Consider the following 27,182-nt stretch of genomic DNA (forward strand, 5'->3'; position numbering starts at 1 on the left):
ACTTTCTTCTGCGCTGTCTACAAGTTGCAGGACTACTAAATTCTGTTCTGGACTGAGCTATTTTTTGACACAAATTATTTTCTTTAGTGTACAGACTCATAACTTAAGAGGCGTTGTATTGTTGGCTCTCTCAAAGAATTTCACAAGTGTTCAAGGGTTCTGAAGCATCACCTAAAAAGACGTGAACTGCAGACGTTTCTTCTTTGTCGCTCTAACTGGAGCCTCCTATGGGTTGAAGACACTGTGGAGTATCACAGTCAGTCAGCTATTCCTCGGAGATTATATTTCTGTCACTGTCGACCCATCAAAGATATAAACAACCATGCATGAGCAGCGCTTATTAGATGAAGGGGGACCGACAACCGATCACTTTCACTCACTGCACCAGGAAGGAGGTACACGGCTCGTGTTGTCTGTACTTCAGCCACGCCTAGATGGTCAATACCGCTGTTCGATAGCGTCCACATTGTTACTTTGTGCCAGGAAGGGCTCTCAACAAAGGAAGGGGCCAGGCGTCTATGAGTGAACCAAAGCGATGTCGTTCGGACATGGAGGAGATACAGAGATGCAGGAACTGTCGATGACATGCCTCTTTCAGGCCGCCCAAGGGCTACTACTACAGTGGATGACCGCTACCTACGGATTATGTCTAGGAGGAACCCTGACAGCAAAGCCACCATGTTGGATGATGCTTATCATGCAGCCACGGGACGTCGTGTTACGACTCAAACTGTGCTCAGTATGCTGCATGATGCGCAACTTCACACCCAACGTCCATGGCGAGGTGCATCTTTGCTACCACGACACCATGCAGCCCGGTACAGATGGGCCCAACAACATGCCGAATGGACCGCTCAGGATAGGTATCACGTTCTCTTCACCGATGAGTGTCGCATATGCCTTCAACCAGAAAATCGTCGTAGACGTGTTTGGAGGCTAACCGGTCAGGCTGAACGCCTTAGACACACTGTTCAGCGAGTATAGCAAGTTGGAGGTTCCCTGCTGTTTAAGGGTGGCATTATGTGGGCCCGACGAACGCCGCTGGTGGTCATGGAAGGCGCCGTAACGGCTGTACGATACGTGAGTGCCATCCTCCGAGCGATAGTGCAACCATATCGGCGAGGCATTCGTACTGAATTCCTATGTGTATAAATTTAAGATTCTCCTAGAAATGGTATCGTACTTCTTATCATAGCTTTAGAACAATTACTGTAACTCTCATCTTTCAGGTACCTTAGGAGCTTTGTAACTAACGAGCAATAATATTGAGTACTCTGCAGAAAACTAATCATGATTTTTTCTACTACAAGCAGTATCTTAAAAGCTTCCTTTACTTACGTTCTTGTGTGAAAACGATAAATAAATCACTGATCAAACACCAACTGTAAAAAGAGTACTGCCTGCAAAGGGCAGGTGTTCACCAAACACTGTCACAGCGAGATACATGCAGTTCTGTAAATATGGCTATATATCAGTGTAAATTGATGTTTTCTGGCTTCCCTGAGTGCTCACCGGTTCAAGGAAGCATGTGAATCATTCTTGCATCGACGTGGTTGATAGTAAGCCTCGTTGCACAATGACGAAACGCATGGTAGTCTCAGAGGCGTGGTTGTAGTGGCCACAGATGTACAGACAAATGAGAGATGGACACGTGTGGAGCACGGTTTTCCGGTAACACTGTGATTGGACACACAGTCTTTAATTAAGTCACAAGGATAAGCGATAGAATAACAGCGTTATACAGAGATTGGAAGCACCCTAACAGTACGATCATATAGCGTTTCCACCATAAAAATGGAGTCCGGCCTCGAAAAGATTTCCCGTATCAAGGGCAGGCTTACGACGTCAGTAAGTAAATCAATGTCCTCGATTTCAACTAGGACTTCAAAAGGAGTATCCGGAAGTCCTCTTTTACAAACACAAAACAGGCCCTTATCAGACAAGCACCTCTCCTGATTCAGAAGCCGGAATTGGCCACTTGTGATCCGGGGAAGTCTACGATGGAAAGGCAGAACGTGTAGGCTGCCGGTCTTCCCTCCTGTACAGCGGTGATATCGGCTTACAAACGCAACACATGCCAACCCAGAGGTCGCACCTGACCGACAGCAGCACAGCGCGTCCGCCCGGCTCGGCGCACGCGGCCTCCTTCCGTGCTTGACGCTCCAGAGAGGACTTCCACCCACAGCGCGGAGCTCCCTCTGTCTGCAAGCTGGCTCACTTGCTTCGCCACTTCTCGTACCTTTCGATCCTCCCGAGCTACAGCTCACTCCTTCCCAGCTGAATTCTGCCAAAAATCGCGAAGAAGCAGGCGAGCGATACCTCCAACCGAGCGCCACGGCTGAGATAAGTCAGATTAAGTTCTTTGTTGAGCATCGCGAATAATAAATTTGGAAAAGAAGGTTGTTGAATCAAATATGTTTGGATGCAGTTTTTCACATCTCATTTTGCGTTAACGACGTGCGGAAATTTCTGCTATAAACGTCTAGGACTTTTATAGGGGAGTGAATACATAATACACTACTGGCCATTAAAATTGCTACACCAAGAAGAAATACAGATGATAAACGGGTATTCAATGGACAAATATAATATACTAGAACTGTCGTTTGATTACAATTTCACGCAATTTGGGTGCATAGATCCTGAGAAATCAGTTCCCAGAACAACCACCTCTTGCCGTAATAACGGCCTTGATACGCCTGGGCATTGAGCCAAACAGAGCTTGGATGGCGTGTACAGGAACAGCTGTCAATGCAGCTTCAACACGATACCACAGTTCATCAAGAGCAGTGACTGGCGTATTGTGACGAGCCAGTTGCTCGGCCACCATCGACCAGACGTTTTCAATTGGTGAGAGATTTGGAAAATGTGCTGGCCAGGGCAGCAGTCGAACATTTTCTATATCCAGAAAGGCCCGTACAGGACCTGCAACATGCGGTCGTGCATTATTCTGCTGAAATGTAGGTTTTGCAGGAATCGAATGAAGGGTAGAGCCACGGGTCGTAACATATCGGAGATGTAGCGTCCACTGTTCAAAGTGCCGTCAATGCGAACAGGAGGTGACCGAGACGTGTTACCTTTGGCACCCCATCCCATCACGCCGGGTGATACGCCAGTAAGGCGATGACGAATAAACGCTTCCATTGTGCGTTCACCGAGATGTCGCCAAACACGGATGCGACCATCATGATGCTGTAAACAGAACGTGTATTCATCCGAAAAAATGACTTTTTGCCATTCGTGCACCCAGGTTCGTCGTCGAGTACACAATCACAGGCGCTCCTGTCTGTGATGCTGCGTCAAGGGTAACCGCAGCCATGGTCTCCGAGCTGATAGCCCATGCTGCTGCAAACGTCGTCGAACTGTTCGTGCAGATGGTTGTTGTCTTGCAAACGTCGCCATCTGTCAACTCAGGGATAGAGACGTGGCTGCACGATCCGTTACAGCCATGCGGATAAGATGCCTGTCTTCTCGACTGCTAGTGACACGATGCCGTTGGGATCCAGCACGGCGTACCGTATTACCCTCCCGATTCCACAGATTCCATATTCTGCTAACAGTCATTGTATCTCGACCAAAGCGAGCAGCAATGTCGCGATACGATAAACCGCAATCGCGATAGGCTACAATCCGATCTTTATCAATGTTGGAAACGTGATGGTACGCATTTCTCCTCCTTACACGAGGCATCACAACGTTTCACCAGGCAACGCCGGTCAACTGCTGTTTGTGTATGTGTCGCCACCGACGCCAACCTTGTGTGAATGCTCTGAAAAAAAATGGTTCAAATGGCTCTGAGCACTATGGGACTTAACTGCTACGGTCATCAGTCCCCTAGAACTTAGAACTACTTAAACCTAACTAACCTAAGGACAACACACAACACCCAGCCATCACGAGGCAGAGAAAATCCCTGACCCCGCCGGGAATCGAACCCGGGAACCCGGGCGTGGGAAGCGAGAACGCTACCGCACGACCACGAGATGCGGGCGAATGCTCTGAAAAGCTGATCATTGGCGTATCACAGCATCTTCTTCCAGTCGATTAAATTTCGCGTCTGTAGCACGTCGTCTTCGTGGTGTAGCAATTTTAATGGCCAGCTGTGTATTTTGATAGGAAAGTGTGTTTGTAAACGTACCGTTTCCCTGCTACAGCCGTTTGAAAACATGTTTGGTAGGTAGATATACAACAGGGTAGTCACGGCGGGGGTGGTTGAATTCGACTGTTGACATTTGATGTCTATCCTACCTCTCTGAGCTAATTTGAGCCTCATTCACGTGTCTGTGACTGTTAGATGAATATGGTTCAGTGCACTTTTGCAGGACACACCGTCATGATCCTTCTGAAAGGCGTAAGGAGTGTGTCAGAACTCTCCATTATATTGAAAATAATATAGCCAACTTAACGATATTCTTCGCATTGTGTAAAATTCGAAATAAATAAGCACACAGATATCGATAGTAACAATCCGAGGGTGAAACATGGGAGTGCGATTCTAAGCATTGTTGTGAGACGAGGTCTGTCTGCGAGAGTGGAAGGTGTAGTGTCGGTCGAGAGCTCGGAGACAAAGGACGTGTTACGCTGTCCTCACGTCGGTGATGGCAGATCTTACCACACTCAAGGCCTGATTTAAGGAGAGATTTAGAAGAACTAACTACGCATGAAGATGAAATTCAAGGTAAAATTCGCTAGCATAGCGTAAAGCACAATTGTGCAAGACTAGGCTCGTGATTGTTAGTCCCATGTTTTGCTTGTCAGTTAAAGATGCCTCTTTATCCTCCAAATAATAATAATAAATCTCCACATCTAATTAATCAATATGCTGTGGTTATTAAATGTTAGTGTAACTTTGAAATTGAAATCATTTGTTAATCTGGCACTCAGCCATTGTTGGTTCCTATGTCATTGTCATTATCATTGGCCGGCCGGAGTGGCCGAGCGGCTCTAGGCGCTACAGTCTGGAACCGCGCGACCGCTACGGTCGCAGGTTCGAATCCTGTCTCGGGCATGGATGTGTGTGATGTCCTTAGGTTAGTTAGGTTTAAGTAGTTCTAAGTTCTAGGGGACTGATGACCTTAGAAGACACTGACACACGACAACATGTCATGACTCTAATCCAGTAAATTCCGTTGCACAAGGCAGATTCTGTACCACTTTTAAATTCTTATTCAGAAACGCAGTCGATAGCTTAAGTATTAATAGTTAAAGGTTCATTTGTACCTGCAGTTTGTCATGTTCATATACACGTTTCGTAAACTGACAAATGGCCAGGAGAGCGGTGTGCTGACCACATGCACCTCCATATCCGCATCCAGTGCGGTGAGGATGGAACGGCGGCCGGTCGGTACCGTTGGGTCTTCCAAGGCCTGTTCAGTCGGACATTTGTAGTAGTAGTAGTAGTAGTATGGTGGTGAACCACCTACAGCAAAAACTATCCGTCATTGGCTAAAGCCTTTCGAGGAAACTGGTAGCGTTTTAAAAGCAAAATTACCAGACAGACCGAGAACGTCTGAAGATACTGTTGAACAGATTCGTGTTTCGTATGTTCGGACCCCGAAGAATTCATTGCCAGACGTAGTCTACAATTATGAATGCCTAAGGGTACTGTGTATGATGTTGAGCGTAAAAGACATAAGTTCTGTGCCTACAAACTACAACTGTTAAATGAAATAAAACCTAATGGTAAAATCGAAGGGTATGAGTTTGCTGTTGACTTTCTACACAGAATTGATGATGGTGTCAATTTTTTTAAAAAAGATTCTCTTTTCTGATGAGGCTACATTTCATGTCAGTGGAACAGTTAATAGTCATAACTGCAGAATTGGAGGGCAAAGCATCCACGTGAAGTTATTCAATATCAACGTGACTCTTCCGAGGTTAATGTCTCGTACAATTTGATGGAAGAACGTGTGATTGGTCCTTTCATTTTTGTAGGAAAAACAACAAACGGGGAAGCTTACTGTGACATGTTGACGGAGTACGTCTTTCCTCAAATGGACGATATTGAGGCGGAGAAAGGGGCTTGTGTTTTTCCACCTCATTAAACTATGCGCGTGCGGCTCTTGACACAGGCTTTCCAGGAAAGTGGATAGGCAGGGCTGGCCACCACGAAGCCCAGACTTAACCCCACTGGACTTTTTCGTTTGGGGACACATAAAAAATATTGTGTTCAGTGAAAATATCAGAGACATCAGTCATTTACGGGAAAGAATCGTCGTGGCGGTTGGGGCAGCTACACTTGATATGTTGGTGAATATATGGCGAAAAGTGGAATATCCTCTCGACATGTTAGGGGCAACAAATAGATCCCACGTTGACGTCTACTAACATTAAACAAAACTTGACGGAATTATCTTTCATAATATGTACTCGTTGATGTAATTTTTCATTTATTTCCCCATTATATTTTTACTTAAGACTAGGGAGTTCTTTTTCAAATGCCATGTATTTTATGAACAGATTAAGTGGCAAGATCTATATCCACTTGAGATTGTAAAACTAGATTAGAGAATTTTGATGAATCTGTTGGTACCATGTCTATAATATTACAAGCAGTTTTACCAGATTTGGACAGAATCGTAAGTGAAGTATCTATTACATGTTTGAATCTTTGATTCAGCCAACCGTATTCTCGTTTCAAAATACCTCTGCACTGTCTCCCAGCATCTATCATCAGACCGATTAGTTCTGCTGTTATTTCTAGTGCCACTGAAGGATTCAAAATTTGCTCACATGTAAATTTATACTTAAAAATGGCGGGATTAAATTTAATTCATTTAATATGCTAAAGCTAACTACTTCATACACCACTGTATCTGAAATAAATGACTATCATGTTTTTACTTTATTCCATTGTATTTTAAACATAGCTGCACAACAGCAACGGTTCCACGTATTAAAAATTATTAACAGCCGACCAGTTGCAATGGATAAAGAATTCTTTACCTAGGTTTCAACAAATTTAAATTTGTCTTCTTCAGAAGGTGGCAATTTTACATTAGTATGGACAGATGTATCATCGCCGTTTTTACAAATGTCGGCATAAGTCCATTTGTCAAAATTAAAATATAGCGCTAGAAATAGGGATTGTCAAATAAATATAAATTAGTACATGGATGTTGCAGAGCTCCATTGTAGAAAACCACTTCCATCCAATGAGTCTGATGGCATCACCGTTGTCACTGCACTCGCATTCTGGAGGAAAGGCGTTAAAATTCCAGAGTCTCCATCCACGTTTAGGTTTTCTGTGGTTACCCTGAATCGCTTAAGGCAGATGTCGTGTTGGTTCCTGCTCGACACGATGCAGCCGAATTCATTTCCCTCCACCCACATATAACAACTTCATCTCTGAATCTTAATTCCTTCACTTGAATAAACCACACTTTTTTCTGTACAGTTTATACCCAGATACCTTTTCTAATAGTGGAATAAAATTTTATTTTTGCCTTGGAGCAGATGAATCACAAATTTCCGTTAATTACAGGAGAGAATGGAAGTTTTACCAAGCGTCCAACAATTGTAAACATATATTGTAAACAGGAGAGTATTACTGTGCCTACTGTGGTAGATTTTCTGTAAATTTTGAAAATTTGTGTGACTGTTGTTCTATTTATGTTGAGGTCTAAGAAGTTGACGGATTTTTCACCAATTTCCATGGTTGTTGTGTTTTGCGCTTTGATGTTCTAGGAACGTGTTCAGTTGTCTTTTGGCGCCAGTCCACAGACACAGTACGTCATATATCAGTACCATTATTCGATATCACTGAGAGCTTCATCATGTAGTAACTTTTTGCCTTTAATTTTCTTAACGAGGTCCATTGAATTTACAACTCCAAGCTTAGATACAAATTTTGTCTTGGATTTGATAAGGAAATGTAATTATTTCTTAATTTTGTGGTTTGGTGAGGCGTAGTTTGGCACAAGAGGTCGTAAACATTGGCCTTTATTGTGCAGTTTAGGGAGTCCACAATATTTAGGAGTTACTGGGTTCATGTAGATCAAAGAGGCCTACTTAGAATCAGGACCTGGTCTTGGTTAAGTTTATACTTTCTCCGTTAAAGGTTTGGTGGAATCTTTGGTGAGGCTATGGCAGAAATTCAGTGTGATGAGTTGATTCACTTTCTCAGCATAATCACTTTTGTCCATGATAAACAAAGTACTACTTCCATCTGCTTTCGTGGATATGTTATTTTGAGTAATTTTGTTCTTGAGGTTCTTCAGTTTATTTTGATCCATAGATAGTAATGTAGAATGATATAGATTTAAAACATCCAATGTTTACTGGACATCGCTATATAAACCTATTTAGTTTAAAATGAACTGTGTCAATGTCTATTTGTAATTTTGCAGGGTGGTGGCGCTGGGATTTCTTGCGAGAAAGGTGAGTACTTCATAGAACCAATAAGTATAATAAGTGTTACGCACGACTATAGCTACTATAGAGGGTGGTCCATTGACATTGACCAGGCCAAATAGCTCACGAAATAAGCATCAAACGAAAAAACTACAAACAACGAAACTCGTCTAGCTTTAAGGGGAAACCAGATGGCACTATGGTTGGCCCGCTAGATGGCGCTGCCATAGGTCAAACGGATATCAACTGTCTTTTTAAAAAATAGGAAACCCTATTTCTATTACATATTCGTGTAGTACGTAAAGAAATATGAATGATTTACTTGGACCACTTTTTTCGCTTTGTGATAGATGGCGCTGTAATAGTCACAAACGTGTAAGTACGTGGCATCACGTAACATTCCGCCAGAGCGGACGGTATTTGCTTCGTGATACATTACCCGTGTTAAGATGAACCCTTTATCAACTGTGGAAAAGGTCGATATCGTGTTGATGTATGGCTACTGTAATTAAAATAACCAATGGGCGTGTACTATGCACACTGCTCGGTATCCTGGACGACATCATCCAAGTGTCCGGACTGTTCGCCAGATAGTTACGAAATTTAAAGAAACAGGAAGTGTTCAGCCACATGTGAAACGTCAACCACGACCTGCAACAAATGACGATGACCAAGTAGGTGTTTTAGCTGCTGCCGCGGCTAATCCGCACATCAGTAGCAGACAAATCGTGCGAAAATCGGGAATCTCAAAAACGTCGGTGTTGAGAATGCTACATCAACATCGATTGCAACCGTACCATATTTCTATGCACCAGGAATTAGATGGCGGCAACTTTGAACGTCGTGTACAAAACTGCCACTGTGCACAAGAGAAATTACGGGACGATGACAGATTTTTGCACGCGTTCTATTTAGCGACGAAGCTCATTCACCAACAGTGGTAACGTACCCGTCATAATATGCACTACTGGGCAACGGAAAATCCACGATGGCTGCGACAAGTGGAACATCAGCGACCTTGGCGGGTTAATGTATGGTGCAGCATTATGGGAGGAAGGATAATTGGCCCCCACTTTATCGATGGCATTCTAAATGGTGCAATGCATGCTGATTTCCTACGTAATGTTCTACCGATGTTGCTACAAGATGTTTCACTGCATGAGAGAATGACGGTGTATTTCCAACATGATGGATGTCCGGCACATAGATCGCGTGCGGTTGAAGCAGTATTGAATAGCATATTTCGTCACAGGTGGATTGGTCGTCGAAACTCCATACCATGGCCCGCACGTTCACCGGATCTGATGTCCCCGGATTTCTTTCTGTGGGGTAAGTTGAAGGATATTTGCTATCGTGATCCACCAACAACGCCTAACAACATGCGTCAGCGCATTGTTTGTCAATGCATGTGCGAATATTACGGAAGGCGAACTACTCGCTGTTGAGAGGAATGTCGTTACACATTTTTCCAAACGCATTGAGGTTGACGGGCATCATTTTGTGCATTTATTGCATTAATGTGGTATTTACAGGTAATCACGCTGTAACAGCATGCGTTCTCAAAAATGATAAGTTCATAATTGTACATGTATCACATTGAAACAACCGAAATAAAATGATCAAACGTACTTACGTTCTGTAATTTAATTTAAAAAATCTACCTGTTACCAACTGTTCCTCTATAATTTTGATCCATATGTTAGTGACTATTACAGAGCCATCTATCACAAAAATCGAAAAAAGTGGTCCAAATAAAACATCCATATTTCTTTACCTACTACACAAATATGTAATAAAAATGGGGGTTCCTATTTAAAAAAAAAACGCAGTTGATATCCGTTTGACCTATGGCAGCGCCATGTAGCGGGCCAACCATAGCGCCACCTGGTTTCCCCCTTCAAGCTAGACAAGTTTCGTTCTTTGTAGTTTTTTCGTTTGACGCTTATTTCCAGAGATATATGGCCCGGTTACGATCAATGGACCACCCTGTATACCGCATCATTTTCGGGGCACTGCAATATTTATGTGAGTGGTCACGTGAGTATTATTCTTAACCTTTTTCAGCACAGTCTGAGACTAAAACATTTTGTCATAAAACATCCTGCCAGCTAACTTTAATAATACCAAGGTAAAGAAAATAACTACAGATTATCGACTAACATAATGTAACGCGAATCTGCGTCTATCACTGTGTGTAATAGGCAAAATATTTTCTCATACGTTGTTTCAGAACATTGCATTTCTAATGTACGGTATCATTTTCCGTTGTTTTGCGAAATTTACAGCGCCCTTTAGCACTGGGACATCAGAGTGCTGATAACAATTATACATGAAGCTTTCTGTTACTAACACCATCTCTCTGAAATACTGAGTTTTCACGCAGCAGGAAAACTGCACTGTACGTCGAAACTCTCGGAACTTTATTCTAAGAGAGACCTCATGCTTAACGACAGTGTAGGACAAGTATACGAATCGAAATGTTTCAGCCCCAATAATATTTAGTAAACTGCGAACTCTTGAGCTCTTAAATACACTCCTGGAAATTGAAATAAGAACACCGTGAATTCATTGTCCCAGGAAGGGGAAACTTTATTGACACATTCCTGGGGTCAGATACATCACATGATCACACTGACAGAACCACAGGCACATAGACACAGGCAACAGAGCATGCACAATGTCGGCACTAGTACAGTGTATATCCACCTTTCGCAGCAATGCAGGCTGCTATTCTCCCATGGAGACGATCTTAGAGATGCTGGATGTAGTCCTGTGGAACGGCTTGCCATGCCATTTCCACCTGGCGCCTCAGTTGGACCAGCGTTCGTGCTGGACGTGCAGACCGCGTGAGACGACGCTTCATCCAGTCCCAAACATGCTCAATGGGGGACAGATCCGGAGATCTTGCTGGCCAGGGTAGTTGACTTACACCTTCTAGAGCACGTTGGGTGGCACGGGATACATGCGGACGTGCATTGTCCTGTTGGAACAGCAAGTTCCCTTGCCGGTCTAGGAATGGTAGAACGATGGGTTCGATGACGGTTTGGATGTACCGTGCACTATTCAGTGTCCCCTCGACGATCACCAGTGGTGTACGGCCAGTGTAGGAGATCGCTCCCCACACCATGATGCTGGGTGTTGGCCCTGTGTGCCTCGGTCGTATGCAGTCCTGATTGTGGCGCTCACCTACACGGCGCCAAACACGCATATGACCATCATTGGCACCAAGGCAGAAGCGACTCTCATCGCTGAAGACGACACGTCTCCATTCGTCCCTCCATTCACGCCTGTCGCGACACCACTGGAGGCGGGCTGCACGATGTTGGGGCGTGAGCGGAAGACGGCCTAACGGTGTGCGGGACCGTAGCCCAGCTTCATGGAGACGGTTCCGAATGGTCCTCGCCGATACCCCAGGAGCAACAGTGTCCCTAATTTGCTGGGAAGTGGCGGTGCGGTCCCCTACGGCACTGCGTAGGATCCTACGGTCTTGGCGTGCATCCGTGCGTCGCTGCGGTCCGGTCCCACGTCGACGGGCACGTGCACCTTCCGCCGACCACTGGCGACAACATCGATGTACTGTGGAGACCTCACGCCCCACGTGTTGAGCAATTCGGCGGTACGTCCACCCGGCCTCCCGCATGCCCACTATACGCCCTCGTTCAAAGTCCGTCAACTGCACATACGGTTCACGTCCACGCTGTCGCGGCATGCTACCAGTGTTAAAGACTGCGTTGGAGCTCCGTATGCCACGGCAAACTGGCTGACACTGACGGCGGCGGTGCACAAATGCTGCGCAGCTAGCGCCATTCGACGGCCAACACCGCGGTTCCTGGTGTGTCCGCTGTGCCGTGCGTGTGATCATTGCTTGTACAGCCCTCTCGCTGTGTCCGGAGCAAATATGGTGAGTCTGACACACCGATGTCAATGTGTTCTTTTTTCCATTTCCAGGAGTGTATAATTCTCATCTTTACATCCAACATTTCGTACACATAGACTGTAATCCGCAGGTGCCTCCGTAGGGCGCCCACCTCCAGTTATCAATAGTAAGATAGGAAGGACGTGTGTATGCTCTGTGCGGAAACTGGAGGATCTGGCCTCAGTTCGAGAAAAGCTGCAGATGCAGTCAGCTGTCAGCAGGCTGCTGTCACGAAGTGTAGCGTTGGATGAAAATCTGGCGCAACCCAAGGGATTCTTCAGGTGTCGCTTGTTTCACTACGGGCTCGTCTGTCTGGCACTTTGTATCGTAACCGAAGCGGGGATCCGCCCTCACCGCAGGGTGGTAACGCGTGGCTTGAGGTGGAGAGCCGGCCGAAGTGGCCGTGCGGTTCTGGCGCTACAGTCTGGAGCCGAGCGACTGCTACAGTCGCTGGTTCGAATCCTGCCTCGGGCATGGATGTGTGTGATGTCCTTAGGTTAGTTAGGTTTAAGTAGTTCTAAGTTCTAGGGGACTGATGACTTCAGCAGTTAAGTCGCATAGTGCTCAGAGCCATTTCAACCATTTGAGGTGGAGAGTCAGTGTGGTAGTTGGCTGTCTGGCCTCACCCGTTTACCAAGTGAGTGGACAGGTGGACGCTCCCGAGGGTGGTCCGAGCAAGCACTCAGGGATAAGCTGTTTACTAGCTACCGGGTGCTCCACCTTTGGGGTATTCTGGTGTCCCTTAGGGGAATAGCGTCCAGAGATGGAGATAAATCAAAAGTGCATTCGGAAAGTCTGTTGGGAGGCCTCATCAGAGATGTGAAGGAGGCTCTGCCTGCGGCAATTGAGCGTCCAGGCACAGTGTATGTGCCGAGCAAGTGAATTAGCAAACTTCCGTAAAAGATGAGGAAGCAGAGGCTGTTGCATTCCCGATTAAAAATTAAAAATAAAAAAGATGAAAAAAGCACCAATGATGACAGGAGAAAGATACAAATATGGGCGTCTGTTACAGGTTGATACTTCCACCTGCATATCATAGCAAAAGATCTTTTCTGAGAAACGGAGAAAATTCTGGTCCTACGTAAAATCGCTAACTGGTTCTAAAGCTTCTATCCAGTCACTAGTTGACCAGTCTGGTATGGCAACAGAAGCCGATGAAAAGAGAGTTGATTTTTTATATTTCGCGTTTAAGAAATCACTTGAGCAGAAGGGATGTAGAAACACATTGTCATACGACAGAGGCACAGACCTCCATTATGGAGGACACACGAGAGTCGTTGATTAAGTAATGCAACATATTTTCCCTGAAAGGCCCTATGTTCGCGAAATAAGTCTCATCGCACTGGGCGTCGAAGTTTGAGAACTGTGGCGGCAGATCTTCTTCGGATTTTTTCGGTGTTCTAATCAGTCTCGCAGTGTATCAGCCAACAGAGTGAAGTGGATGCAGAGAATCGCCAGCGGAATGCTTACTACTTTGTGCAGCAAGATAACATCGTCATTTTCCAAGACTGAATCCACGTCCGGGGAAACACTGTTTCGGCTTGTTCCACATATTGCTGAGAAACCAAATTAGAATGTCATACTGTGCAACACTTTACAAACTATGTCAAAGATTTGTGATCTCCAACTTGACTGGAGAGTGTTAAGAGGTAATGCAGGAATGATAAAGATGTTTAACTAAGACGGCTGCACGTTCAGTGTTTCAGTCGCAGAGTGGATTCGTGCGTTAAGATCTCCCAGTCCCTTTATAGGAGAAGCAAAGACAATAATCGTCGCAGCACACCATCAAACTGTGAATGATGAGCCGAATCTCATGATTACTGGAAATAGCTGTGGGTCCCATTTAGAACACCGAGGGGCTGCTGGAGATAAGCTACAAGTGGTGCAGAGTACGGAACACGGTGAGGATATTTTGAGGAAGCTAGATAGAATTTCTAAGTACCTTGTTGACCAACATGGAAGGCTCCTCCGACACTACCACTAAGCTTGACTTCCCATCAGATTTTCATTAACTGCTCTGAGTGTACCCCGGTAGCGACCGTGGGTTTCGAAGCTAGCAAATCTGCCAAAGTTCGACATCCGGCGACGTGTGACACAGACACACTGTCGTCTGGATACTGCTCTTCCCTACTCTGTCCTGCACAGTGAAGTGCCCTTATTTATATAGCTCGTAGACAACCACAGGAATGTTGCCAGAACAATCTGTGACTGACTAGCTCGGGCTAGTCACGTATGCAGTACGTTTTCATTATCGTATTAGACTGGATCTGGAAACCTCCTCCCTGGATCTGCCCAACGTTTTGCACGCTGTCGGTTACGTAGCCTTGTCTGTAAGTCTGTTGGTTGTTATCACTGCCAAACATTGAGGCATGGCCTCCTGACCGTAACCGGCTTCGGCGCTGCTCTGTCGGAACAATTCTGAAGTGTTCTAGTGAATATGTCTAGCAGAATTGATATTCGTAACAGATCGTCCGAAACCCAACTCTGTTCGTTCGTCCACGACACTCAGAAAGTAGAAGATACGGGCACCATGCTAGATGCCGTGTTCCTTGGCTTACGGAAGATGTTCCATAAAGTTCCGCACTGTCACCTGATGAACAAAATCAAGCGTACGTAATATAATACCAAGACAGTGTGTCATTCTCAACAGAGAAAAGTCTTCTGACGTAAGTAAGTGAAATAAGACCATCACTTTTCACGTTATATGTAAGACCTTGTAGTTCCATGAAGCTTCTCGCTGATGATGCTACATACAGAGAAATTGCGACGCTAGAAAACTGTAGCGAAGTGATGGAAGAACTGCAGAGAGTCGATGCTTGGTGCAGGGAGTAGCAATTCACTCTCAACAAAAAGCAAATGTAAAGTATAACGATTAATACAGTCAGGGATCCTTGCTAGATAGGACTGATAGAGGAAGTAGAAAATGTCCAAAGAAGAGTAGCTATTTTGTTACAGGTTCATTTGGTAAGCGCAGTAACATCATGGAGATGCTGTCAGCTGCAATGGCATGCTCTGCAAGAGAGTAATTCTGCATCACAATAAGCTGTACTGTTAAAATTCCCAGAGCGTAAGTTCCTAGAAGTCATCCAATATGTTGCTTCCTTCTCCGTATATCTAGCAAAAAGGCCAAGAATATATAATTAGAGAGATTACAGCCCACAGGGTGGCTCACCAGCCGTCCTTCTTTTCGCAGACTATACGCGACTGGAACAGGGAAGGAGGGCAGTGAAAGTGGTACACGAAGTACCCTGTATCTCAGACTATAAGGTGACTTCCGTAGTGTTGTGTCCTCATTACTGTTCGAGAGATTTTAATATCAGGCTCTGATGACCTTGATGTCACCGGGATGGCGAAATAGTGATATTTTTCCTTCTAGTAGGGTAGTGGGATAAGTTCTTAGTTGACACATGGTACATTAAATAGTGTCTGCAAAATTTTCCGGCCTTTGAGTTTCTGAAGACGATTGACTGGTTCTTTACAAATCGGTGCAGAAGCGTCAGTTTGCGCAATTAAAAAATGTTTAATACATTTGTCTATCTGAACGTGGAGTCTAATGACAAACTCATTTTCCGCAGGGCAAAAAGCAGTATCAGATCACTCTAATTAACCCACCTCTGTGGCCCTCTTTTAAAAGAAATAAGGTAGGAGCGTCAATAACAAAGTCACATTTAAAATTTAAAGTTCTTAATAGAAGCCCAGTCTGTCTCAGAACTAGATTACAGAGCATATGTGGGTTTGTGAAGTCCTTTCTAGCAGATGAGAAGGAAACCGAGAGGAGTTGCTGAATCGTTCAAACCTTAAATACACGTTCTCAAGAATCACGTGTTTGTCTATGCAGTAGAACAATAATTCGGCCATCTTTTAACGTCTTTTTGCTGTAATACATAAGATCCACAGTGTTTTTGACCTATGTTGTTGCAGCCGAGGTGCCGGACATACCACGAGGCTACCATTATGTACCAGGCTACGCTCTAATCAAACTTCACCGCACTTACAAGAAGTGGCTGGAAGCCAAGATGACCTGCGAGGAAGAGGGAGCTCAGCTGGCAGTACCACCAGACCGCTACGCCTATGACGGCCTGAAGCAGATCTTCCCCAAAGAGAAGGGCATATGGTACGCCTTCCTCGGAATCACCGATCAAGCCAGCGAAGGAGTATTCGTTGGGCTGGATGGTAAGTAACATGGATACGATTTTAGTCGGTATATTTTTGTTTCTGTGGAGTTAACAAACGCTATTTACATCAAATGTGGAAAGAAATGTGCAGATTGCTGATTATTTGTATACATACATATCTGAAATTGAACCCTTAAATTATTCGTATATTAGTTCTTAATAACACAAGTGAAAATAATATCCCACACTTTGAATGAGCTGGCCGGTGTGGCCGAGCGGTTCTAGGCGCTACAGTCTGGAACCGCGAGACCGCTACGGTCGCATGTTCGAATCCTGCCTCGCGCATGGTTGTGTGTGATGTCCTTAGGTTAGTTAGGCTTAAGTAGTTCTAAGTTCTAGGGGACTGATGACCTCAGAAGTTAAGTCCCATAGTGCTCAGAGCCATTTGCACCATTTTGAACTTTGAATGATGGTTGTTAACTCCACATTTTCATTACGACCAAGTAGCAGATCTTTGCCATCTTTCGTGGAGGTCTGCAATTTGCCTCCCTTGAGGCAGGAACAGTGACCGCGGAAGCCAAAGGAACGGGCAAGCTGGACAGATATCTGTGTATATGAGCAAGCAGAATCCCCCCCCCCCCCCCCCACACAACACAATCCTACACGTCAACAGCAGCAGTTCCAAACAGCTACAGGGGTGCGAACTAGGCTCCATGAGCAAGAATTGAATGCCGGAACATTTCTCAAGGCTCCCCCTCTAAATCTGGCTTGGAGACAAGCTCTTGTCGCATGGGCACGAAACCACGGTCTGTAGAATTGGCAGCAATGATATACAACTCTCTTTTCTGATGAGACCCGTATCAGTCTCCACCCTGAAAATACTGATATTCATGTATGGAGGCAACGAGGACAACATTTACACCCTGTGTCGTAGATCGCCATCCTTATGAAGATAGTTCAGATATGTTTTCTGTGGAATCATGCATGGCCGCAGGATACACGAGATGATGACTGGCGTGAATAGAGGGGTTCATCCTAACTGAGTTCAATGCATGTCCCCATCGTCACAATCTTTTGAACAGTCTCCTAGTGGAGCACAAAATCATTCGGATGGAGTGGACTCCGTATTCTCCAGAGCTCAACTTTACTGAGAATGCATGGGTCATACTAAAATAATCGGTTTGCAGTCATCTTGTACAACCCAAGGGCTTTATAAAGGATGCTGTGGAGTAATGAGACAATATCCTACAGACTTACCTGGACAATTTCGTAAGGATTATGCCTGCAAGCATTCAGAAGTGTATCCAATTAAGGGGAGAGCCAGTTGCTTCATAAACAGTGTGTTATGCAAGATGACAATGAGACGAAACTGTAGTCTTTGCAGTGGAATCTTTTTTAGGGTTTTATTCTTTTTGTGTGTGTTTATCAAGTGGGTATGTGCTTATTTTCTTTATTCTCGTTCTCTTATGACTGTATTTGACAGAAAAAAACAAGTGTTGCTTCCTGTTAGGTCCAGTATTGACAAGAAATAAATACGCAGCATTCATTTTACCTCTGTAGTTACTCAGTACCAAGGTTAGATTAGTATTGCTAAGTCGCAGTCACTCCGCATGTGGGAATCAAATTGTGTGCTTCCGCGAGATAAAATGGGAGCTCATAGGTTGCAAATACTTCATTGAATAGAAGCTGGTTATAGTCTGGTATGAAGCTTTTTCATAACGTCATACAGTAAAGGCCGGCCGCGGTGGTCTCGCGGTTCTAGGCGCGCAGTCCGGAACCGTGCGACTGCTACGGTCGCAGGTTCGAATCCTGCCTTGGGCATGGATGTGTGTGATGTCCTTAGGTTAGTTAGGTTTAAGTAGTTCTAAGTTCTAGGGGACTGATGACCGTAGCTGTTAAGTCCCATAGTGCTCAGAGCCATTTGAACCATTTGAACCATACAGTAAAATCGAAGATATTGTCCTCTCCTTAAGTACAGCATCGTTTTCATCCACTAAAGAACTTTGGGATGGCAATACGATTTTATTGTTGATGGTTGTGTACCTAAATCATGTACCTGCTGGTTTAAGTCGCCCTGCGAGGTTGTAATGTCGATTCCTTATGTTGTTACAATATAATTGCTTATCATCCCAAGTCTGTCAGAGTTACTAGAAATTATGTCACCATTATTTGTATTGAGCCTCTTGTGGGTGTCGTGTGGCTAGGGCTCCATCTTGTTGAAACTTGTACGATCGCTACGCAGTGCGGAGTCGGTCAGAATCAGTTAATGAACTCCAATCGAATAATTCAATGATAATGAGCGCTGTATCTTTGCAATTAATTTTCAAACGCTGATGCAGCTACGTGGACGCATGCTGTTATGCTGACTGCTGTTTGCCAAACGCTATCCTATGTAGCCTCTGTTAGTACTGCGATGATACGTGTGAATGTCAGTTAGGATTTAGATGCACACCCGAATGATTCAACCGTTTTTCTGTACCAGACCTAGGATTACAAGTTTTAGTAGACGCCTCCGGCCGGTGTGGCCGAGCGGTTCTAGGCGCTACAGTCTGGAATCGCGCGACCGCTACGGTCGCAGGTTCGAATCCTACCTCGGGCATGGATGTGTGTGATGTCCTTAGGTTAGTTAGGTTTAAGTAGTTTTAAGTTCTAGGGAACTGATGACCTCAGAAGTTAATTCCCATAGTGATCAGAGCCATTTGAACCATTTAGTGGACGCCCTGCCGCCACCTCGCCACCGATGGATGCTGTGAAAAGAATGCCGACACACGTTCAATCTAGTCCATTGCCTTCACTTACCAATACACTCTGTGGAGTATGCAAGTACTATATGAGCAGACCAGTTTCTTCCTCCGCGTTGAATTTATGAAAGTGTGTGTGTGTGTGTGTGTGTGTGTGTGTGGGTGGGTGGGTGGGTGGGTGGGGTGGAGAGAGTGAGAGAGAGAGAGAGAGAGAGAGAGAGACTGTTTCTGTAAAGTTACGAATCAGATAGCGTTTCCAAATTGTTCCTCTGGGGCATTAGACGCACACGTTTTGCATGTCATAATATCATGGTTCGATTATCACGACTTCCGGCAGTAGCCAATGTTTTCTTTTTAACAGACATAGTCCTTTCATCTTCTCCTTGCGTGTGTGGGGTAGTGTTGTGGTTAAGTCATTGGACTCGTATTTGGGAGCAGCGCGGAGTGGCCGCGTGGTTTGAGGCGGCTTGTCACGGACTACGCGGACCCTCCTGCCAGAGGTTCGAGCCTTCCCTCGGGTGCGGGTGTGTGTGTTGTTTTTAGCATAAGTTAGTTTAAGTAGTTTGTACATGTAGGGACCGATGACCTCAGCAGTTTGTCCCTTAAGAATTCCCCCACATTTGAACATTTCGCATTTGGGAGGAGTTGGGTTCAAATTCTAGTAAGACTTCCCAGATGTAGGCTCCAGTTTTTCTAATAATCATGCGAGAGAAATGCTTGGCTGGTACCACTGAAATAGACATGGCTGAATTTCAAACCCTTCTATGTGTAATAAATGTCCCCAGCTCTATTGAAAGCGTTGTTGGCTAGCGACAACAACTAATATTCCATCGCTCCAGATTCTTTTTTGAAAGCCGAGCGGTACTGATAACGACAATGGACATAATAGATATACTGTGACAGGTGTTAATCCCGGCACCGTTGTTAAGCTTTCTGTAGAGTTTATTGAACACGCTCTAGAACCAACAATACAAATAATTCCTACCACAGAATGAATATTGTGAAATATTTCTCCATGTACGTACGATTCTCAAAAACTGACTGAACATAGGCCAACGAATTAATTTCTGAATTCGCAAATCTGTCCGTAGTAGAAACGTCAGTTCTGAAAATATGGCTGAAAAAAGGTGCTTTGTTAAGTTTAGGATATTCGTTTCCCAATAACAACTGAAAATTATGTACTCCTAACATCTTACTCAATTCATATGCATCGCATTGTTTACTAATGTAGCCACCGTCTCGATACCTTCTAGGATATTCTTCAGAAATTATGTGGCATGGTCAGTCTGTTGGGAACTTTCTTCCCACTGGTTCGAGAATATCGGAGGAATATAATTTCTTGAAGACTCTACAAAGTTCACTTAAATCCACACATAATTATACTGATCAAGGAGCTTCGGCGTGTAAACTTTCTGTCTCACTCAGTACTTCACTGCTTCACCAATAGCGGCCTCCAAATCCGACGACGTGGAGAAAGAAGCACTGGCTGTACTTCTGCACAGACTCTGACATTACTTGGGCCTCACCTTGTGTTCTACAGTGGTCTTAAGTCTGACGTGTTGAGCTTAACAATTCTACCTGAAAAAAAATGAAGCATCTAGAAGACATGACCAGTGTAACTTCGTCCACTACTCACCATCGGCCAGTGTGTAAATAAGTAGATTTGCAGTTCTCTCTGAAAGGTGTGCAGCTACCTGAGTGCATTAATGTTGTTTCTCTTTAATGCTGTTACTAGGCCGACAGGGTATATGAGGAGTATGAACAGCTAAAGATGTCCAGCGATCACTTTTAATCTCGCTGAGATTCCACATAGGCGTCGGAGACAGCATTATCAGCACCGGAAGACAGTCTGAAGGTAGCGTCAGTGTGGGTCTCTGTTTGGCCCTCCAGTCGAAAAGCGCAGTATCCGGATTTGTGGGAACTTGAGGTGTGTGAGTGATTTAATGTTGAACCGCATCGAGAGGTGACGGCAGCCATACTCCTCGACAAGATTCTGGTCGATCGTGTTCCACCACCGGAAGGCAGTATCGCTGTATTGTGCACCATCACACTTGCGCCTACGAACCAGGAACACGCAGTGAACTACCTGTAAAATTCTGCATCATACCGCAGCATTGGTTGGAGACTGGCAACATCGGGGTATATATAAAAAAATAAAGTCCCATGCGTAGCCTGGCGTTAACACCATCAAACAAACGGCTGCGTTGGGAGTGGTGTCGTAACTTGGGAATAGTGACTGCTGATGTATGCTCTCGCCTGTGTTCAGTGACGAATCTCGGTTCTAACTATCCCGAACGACACTCGTCGGCTAGTATGCTGTCAAATGGTGGAGAGGTCCCTGTGTTGCCTCTCATGCGACAGCATGTGTTTTGACACGCTGTGATCACATATCCTCTCAACCTGCAAAGTATCCGCACCGATAGTTGAATGGTCATCGTGACGGACTGACGTACTAAGGCGCCCGGATTCGATTCCCGTTTGGATCGTGGATTTTCTCCGCTCAGGGACTGGGTGTTGTGTTGTCTTCATCATCATTTCATCCCGCTCCGGCGCGCAGGTCGCCCTATGTGGCGTCGAATGTAGTAGGACCTGCACCAAGACGGCCGGACCTGCTCCGTCAGGGGCCTCCCGGCTTATGACGCCGAAAGTTCATTTCATTTCAACCTGCAAAGTTTCGTTTCATTTCCTGCTCCCCATCTGATTGCTTCGGTTTGTCAGGCTGTGCAGTTACTCATAGTTGGCAGTTCTACAAAGCGTCTTCCTCGGATGACATTGTTACAAGCATTGCTGAGACTTCTTAGTGAGCTTGAGCCTCTATCGTAGACTACCGCTACGTGAGTTTATTCTGTTGGAAAATTTTGTAGCTGTTGGACAAATCCCACCACGAAAGAAAACTTGAAAATAAATTCTGTTTCACTGACGTATTTCCGACTTCAAGTAAAATTTATCTGGGCACCATTATAGCACTAACAACGACGTGGGACCCCCTGTTTCCCTTTCATTACGATCTGAAGATATCAAGTTCTTTTGAACGTGCCTTTTAAATTTCCGTCAGGCATATGGGTCGGTATTTTGGACGCTGTATTTTTAATTGTTCAATAAACATCATGAAATATTTTATTTAAGTAACACATTTACTGAACTATTTTCGTGTGTATCCAGTTTGCTTTTATTAGATTAAAGCATCAGTTATCAGAAACAGTTTGGGACGGGGGTTATCTGATAACCGATATTTTGGGTAACCGATCGTTTACTAAAACATGTTGTACTAGTGCTATGAAACAGATATACTACGTTAAGCACAAAAGAATGAATATACAGTTGAGTGAAACATAATACAATTAACACAACTGAATGCGTAACATAGATTGCAAAGTTCAAAGCTGCTGTTACAGTACAATTTAGGAAAATAATTCGAAAATATGTTTTTGCTTGAGAATAGTCTCTTTTTGCGCTAAATGTAGCAAAGCGTTTTAAAGACGGTGTGACTCACATTAATCATGTTGTTATGAGCACTTCGTAGCCTTCTCACCCCAATGAAGTGCTTCCTTGCAGGATGATCCCTTTTTATCACGGACATTCGCACTGGTCTATGTCGCCGACGACACTAACTTATTTCATCGCCCGTAAATACTTGATTGCCAGTCATCATCTTGTTCCAGACTGTCTTGAATTATTTCGAGATTGCAAGATGATGCTTTTTTTAGTTCGAGAACAGGTACAGTGCCATACCATTCTATGGAAAATCTTGTCTCTATTCATGAATTCCTTTAGATTTTATCTGTAACAAACCAACATTTTTATTCCATTATTGCACGGAGAACTTCTCTGATGAGCAAATGTGGCCTGTGTGTTCCAATAACATTTCCCCATACCACGGCAGCGATGCGGTATTTTGTTCCCTTCAAGCCATGCGCTGACGATTGAGAGAAATTATCGATTTATTTCTTGTCCTTGAGTACATACCTGTATAATCCATGTGTAAACTGTGGTATCTTAATTACGATTTTTTGATATTTTCATTATTTTTATGTGCAAACTTCCATCTCCGTTGACAAGTAGACTCACAAATTTGGTAATGGGATCAATGTTCTTTTTGATGTCCGACGTTGATACATTTCCAACTCCATATTCCGAGCTGACTTGATCCACTAACACTTGTTTACCAGGCCTAACCCTTTAAGTTTATAGAAAAAACTAAGAACGAAGAATTCAGTTTTCGTTACCATTGCTAACTGCACAAAAATAGCATTACCGGCCAGAAACATAGGTCCAGACGTCAGCGCAGAATACACATAACGGCGATTTGTACTGAGGGGGAAACTGCAGAGCCGACGAGCTCAGCGCCAGCAGAGCTTATGCATGGAACTCCTATAAATCTGAACATGACGACAAGAGCGTAATCGGTCAACAAATATTTAGTTTCAAAAGTATTCAGACTATTTACGCTCTAGATTGAGATTTTCACTCTGCAGCGGAGTGTGCGCTGATATGAAACTTCCTGGCAGATTAAAACTGTGTGCCCGACCAAGACTCGAGCTCGGGACCTTTGCCTTTCGCGGACAAGTGCTCTGCCATCTGAGCTACCAAAGCACGACTCACGCCCGGTCCTCACAGCTTTACTTCTGGCAGTATCTCGTCATCTACCTTCCAAACTTTACAGAAGCTGTCCTGCGAACCTAGCAGAACTAGCACTCCTGAAAGAAAGGATACTGCGGAGACATGGCTTAGCCACAGCCTGAGGGATGTTTCCAGAATGAGATTTTCACTCTGCAGCGGAGTGTGCACTGATATAAAGCTGTGAGGACCGGGCGTGAGTTGTGCTTCGGTAGCTCAGATGGTAGAGCACTTGCCAGCGAAAGGCCACGGTCCCGAGTTCGAGTATTGGTCGGGCAGACAGTTTTAATCTGCCAGGAAGTTTCATATCAGCGCACACTCCGCTGCAGAGTGAAAATCTCATTCTTTAAACATCCCCCAGGCTGTGGCTAAGCCATGTCTCCGCAGTATCCTTTCTTTCAGGAGTGCAAGTTCTGCTAGGTTCGCAGGAGAGCTTCTGTTAAGTTTGGAAGGTAGGAGACGAGGTACTGGCAGAAGTAAAGTTGTGAGGACCGGGCGTGAGTCGTGCTTCGGTAGCTCAGATGGTAGAGTTCGAGTCTCGGTCGGGCACACAGTTTTAATCTGCCAGGAAGTTTTATTTACGCCCTATTGTACTTTTTTCCTAGAATATGGTTAAGTTCATTTGTCTATCATAAAATGAAGACTTCCACAACCGAATGATTTGGTTGCCGGTTCGTCTTCCGGTATGTAAGGCCATGGTCCATGGAAAACTTTTTTTCAGGCAGCTTTGTTCGAAACGTGAGGAACAAGAATGTTTCACAGACCACGGCCAGTCAGTCGAGAAGTTTCTTTTGTCTTGTTCCACTGTAATACCTGCCGCAGGACTCCCAGCGTGACGTAAGTATGTAGTTAACCAAATCCCGTTTCTTATTGACTCACTTACTCTGCATCAGGTCGCCCAGTGTCGTACCTGCCATGGATGCCCAATGAGCCCAGCAACGGTAACGGCGATGGTGAGGACTGCGTCGACGTCCGCAATGACGGACTGCTGAACGACGGAAAATGCGGTGGTGTAGAGCCATTCCTCTGCGAGCGCCGTCTTACGGTGGGCGTACCCAGTTCCTACACGTGGTCCGAGGAAGCAGGGCGCTTCTACAAGGTCCACGAGGAGAAAAAAGAGTATGCGGCGGCAGCCCAAGTTTGCCGTTCCGAGAACGCGACGCTGGCTGTACCTGACACTTGGAGCCGAGGTCTGACAGTGTTGCGTCTCTTGGAGCCGACCTACAATGGCTACCTCTTGGGCTTCAAGGATGAGGCTGTTGAAGGCGACTTCGTTACTGAAACAGGTTGGTACAGGTATTTTTTTTTTTGTATTTCTCCTGACTACTCCGCAAAACATAACATCCACAATGGGCGTAATACTGTCGGATCAGAGTAAATACTACAAAAGTAATGCACTAGTTATTTCTTGCGCCCGACAACTTTAGACATTGCACTGAGAAGTAGTAAAACTCACTACTACCTTTGTTCTTGGGTCTGGAGAATGCAATATTAGGATTATCTTCCCTGGTTGTCCTCTAACTGCATGATTAACAACCAGTTGCAAATTGAAGCGAAAATACTAAACCAGTCAGTACATTATGACTACCGCTCCGCTATCGATATAAACCTGTCTAGGAGATAGCAGCGTCACCTGGAAAGGTGTGACTGTCAGTCAGAAACACGCACGGTGCACGTAGTATCAATGGGAGTGCTGTAGAATCGGGAAGGCGCGTGATCTGAATTTGACGGAAGGCAGACTGCGATGGTCCGAAACTGCACCACTCATCGTGTGTTCGAGGAGTGCTGTGATGAGTATTTTCAACACGTGGCGAAACCAATGTGAAACCACGTCCAGGCGTCGTCGTGTTGGGCAGCCACCCCTCATTACAGATGTTGGGCGTCGTAGGCTCAACAAAACTGGTAAAATCCCGGCGGACGTTCGAGTCCTCCCTCGGGCATGGGTGTGTGTTTGTCCTTAGGATAATTTAGGTTAAGTAGTGTGTAAGCTTAGGGACTGATGACCTTAGCAGTTAAGACCCATAAGATTTCACACACATTTGAACATTTGAAACTGGTAAAACAGGACAGGCGGTGAACTGTGGTGAAACTAACATCAGATTTTTCATACTGGGCGGAGTACAAGTGTGTCTGAACACACAGCGTGTCAAACATTCGTAACGGTGGACGTCCACAGATGACGGCCTATGCATATGCCATTGCATACACCACGACATCGCCAACTACGACTGTTACGGGCACGCCACCATCGGCACTGGACGTTGGCGCAGTTGCAGAGCGTTGCATGATCTGATGAATCCCGACACTCTCTTCATCACGCCAATGGGAGGGCGCGAATCCGTCGTCTTCCAGGGGAACTATTCCTTGACACCTGTACTGCGAGGCGGAGACAAGCTGGCGGCGGCTTCGTTATACTGTGGAGAACGGGCAAGTGGCACCATGGGAGGACAAGGAGTATGGTACACTGGCTGCACACCAGGTACAGTCCTTCATGACAATTTTGTTTCCCGGCGACAGTGGCTTTTTTTAACAAAATAATGCGCAGCATCACAAGACCGGGAGTGTGGTGGAATGGTTCCAGTAATTCAGTGGCGAATTACAATTGATCTGCTGGTCTTCCAGCTCGCCAGATTTGACCTCGATTGAACACATCTTGGATGTGATGGAACGTGGCGTCAGAGCTCACGACCCCCTCTCTGGAATTTACGGAAATTAGGTGACTTGTGTGTGCAGATACGATGCCATCTCTTTCCAGCGACCTACCAACGCCTCGTTGCATCAGCGCCACGACGCCTCACTGCTGTTATCCGTGCCAAAGGTGAACATACTGCTAGGTGGACATAACGTTCTGGCTGATCAGTGTACGCTGTAAGTACACTTCTGAAAACTTAGGAACATTGATTTATTGACAGGACGTAAACAGGAATAAACTAGTTTGAGAAAGAAAAATTATGAAATATATATTAACGTGACACCAAATAAATCTATAATCATCACAGCATAGCTCAGGAAGGAACTATAAAGAAAGCCTATTTCTGGCTGAATTTGTGAAAAGTCAATTAATTCAACAGCACACTGTTAGTCTTGCTGTACTGATAATACTGTTTCTGGAAAGAACTGAAATATTTTCTTATCGGGTGTCTAAATACTGCTTGTCATTAATTTTAAGCCGTATTAACTAGACGATAATGTTAAACAACTATCGAAGTAGTAATCTAGCTACACATTGTGTTTATTATCCAGAAGACGATGCTCTCTTGTCAATGGAATGAGCTAAAACAGGAAAAGTACTTAATATTAATGATAAGCAATGTTTCATCCATCTTCGAGTAAACAAAATGGGGTGAAACTTGGCTTCATGAACACAATGTAAGTTAATAGTTAACGAGTTGATTTCGCACTTTCTGAACAGAAATACGAATTTCTGACACTGTAATACAT

The 27,182-nt window shown here is 44.8% G+C and overlaps 1 protein-coding gene across 1 annotated transcript in view; it reads left to right on the forward strand.

Moving 5' to 3' along the window:
- Nucleotides 1–27,182, forward strand: part of LOC124595525 (macrophage mannose receptor 1-like) — a 67,048-nt gene that overhangs the window by 27,621 nt on the left and 12,245 nt on the right. Inside the window, exons 3-5 of the mRNA XM_047134294.1 lie at nt 8,349–8,379; nt 16,190–16,441; nt 24,635–25,027. Coding sequence (XP_046990250.1) covers nt 8,349–8,379; nt 16,190–16,441; nt 24,635–25,027 — 676 coding nt within the window. The remainder of the gene's footprint in view (nt 1–8,348; nt 8,380–16,189; nt 16,442–24,634; nt 25,028–27,182) is intronic.

Source organism: Schistocerca americana, chromosome 2, assembly GCF_021461395.2.
Source record: "Schistocerca americana isolate TAMUIC-IGC-003095 chromosome 2, iqSchAmer2.1, whole genome shotgun sequence".
Taxonomy (NCBI): domain Eukaryota; kingdom Metazoa; phylum Arthropoda; class Insecta; order Orthoptera; family Acrididae; genus Schistocerca; species Schistocerca americana.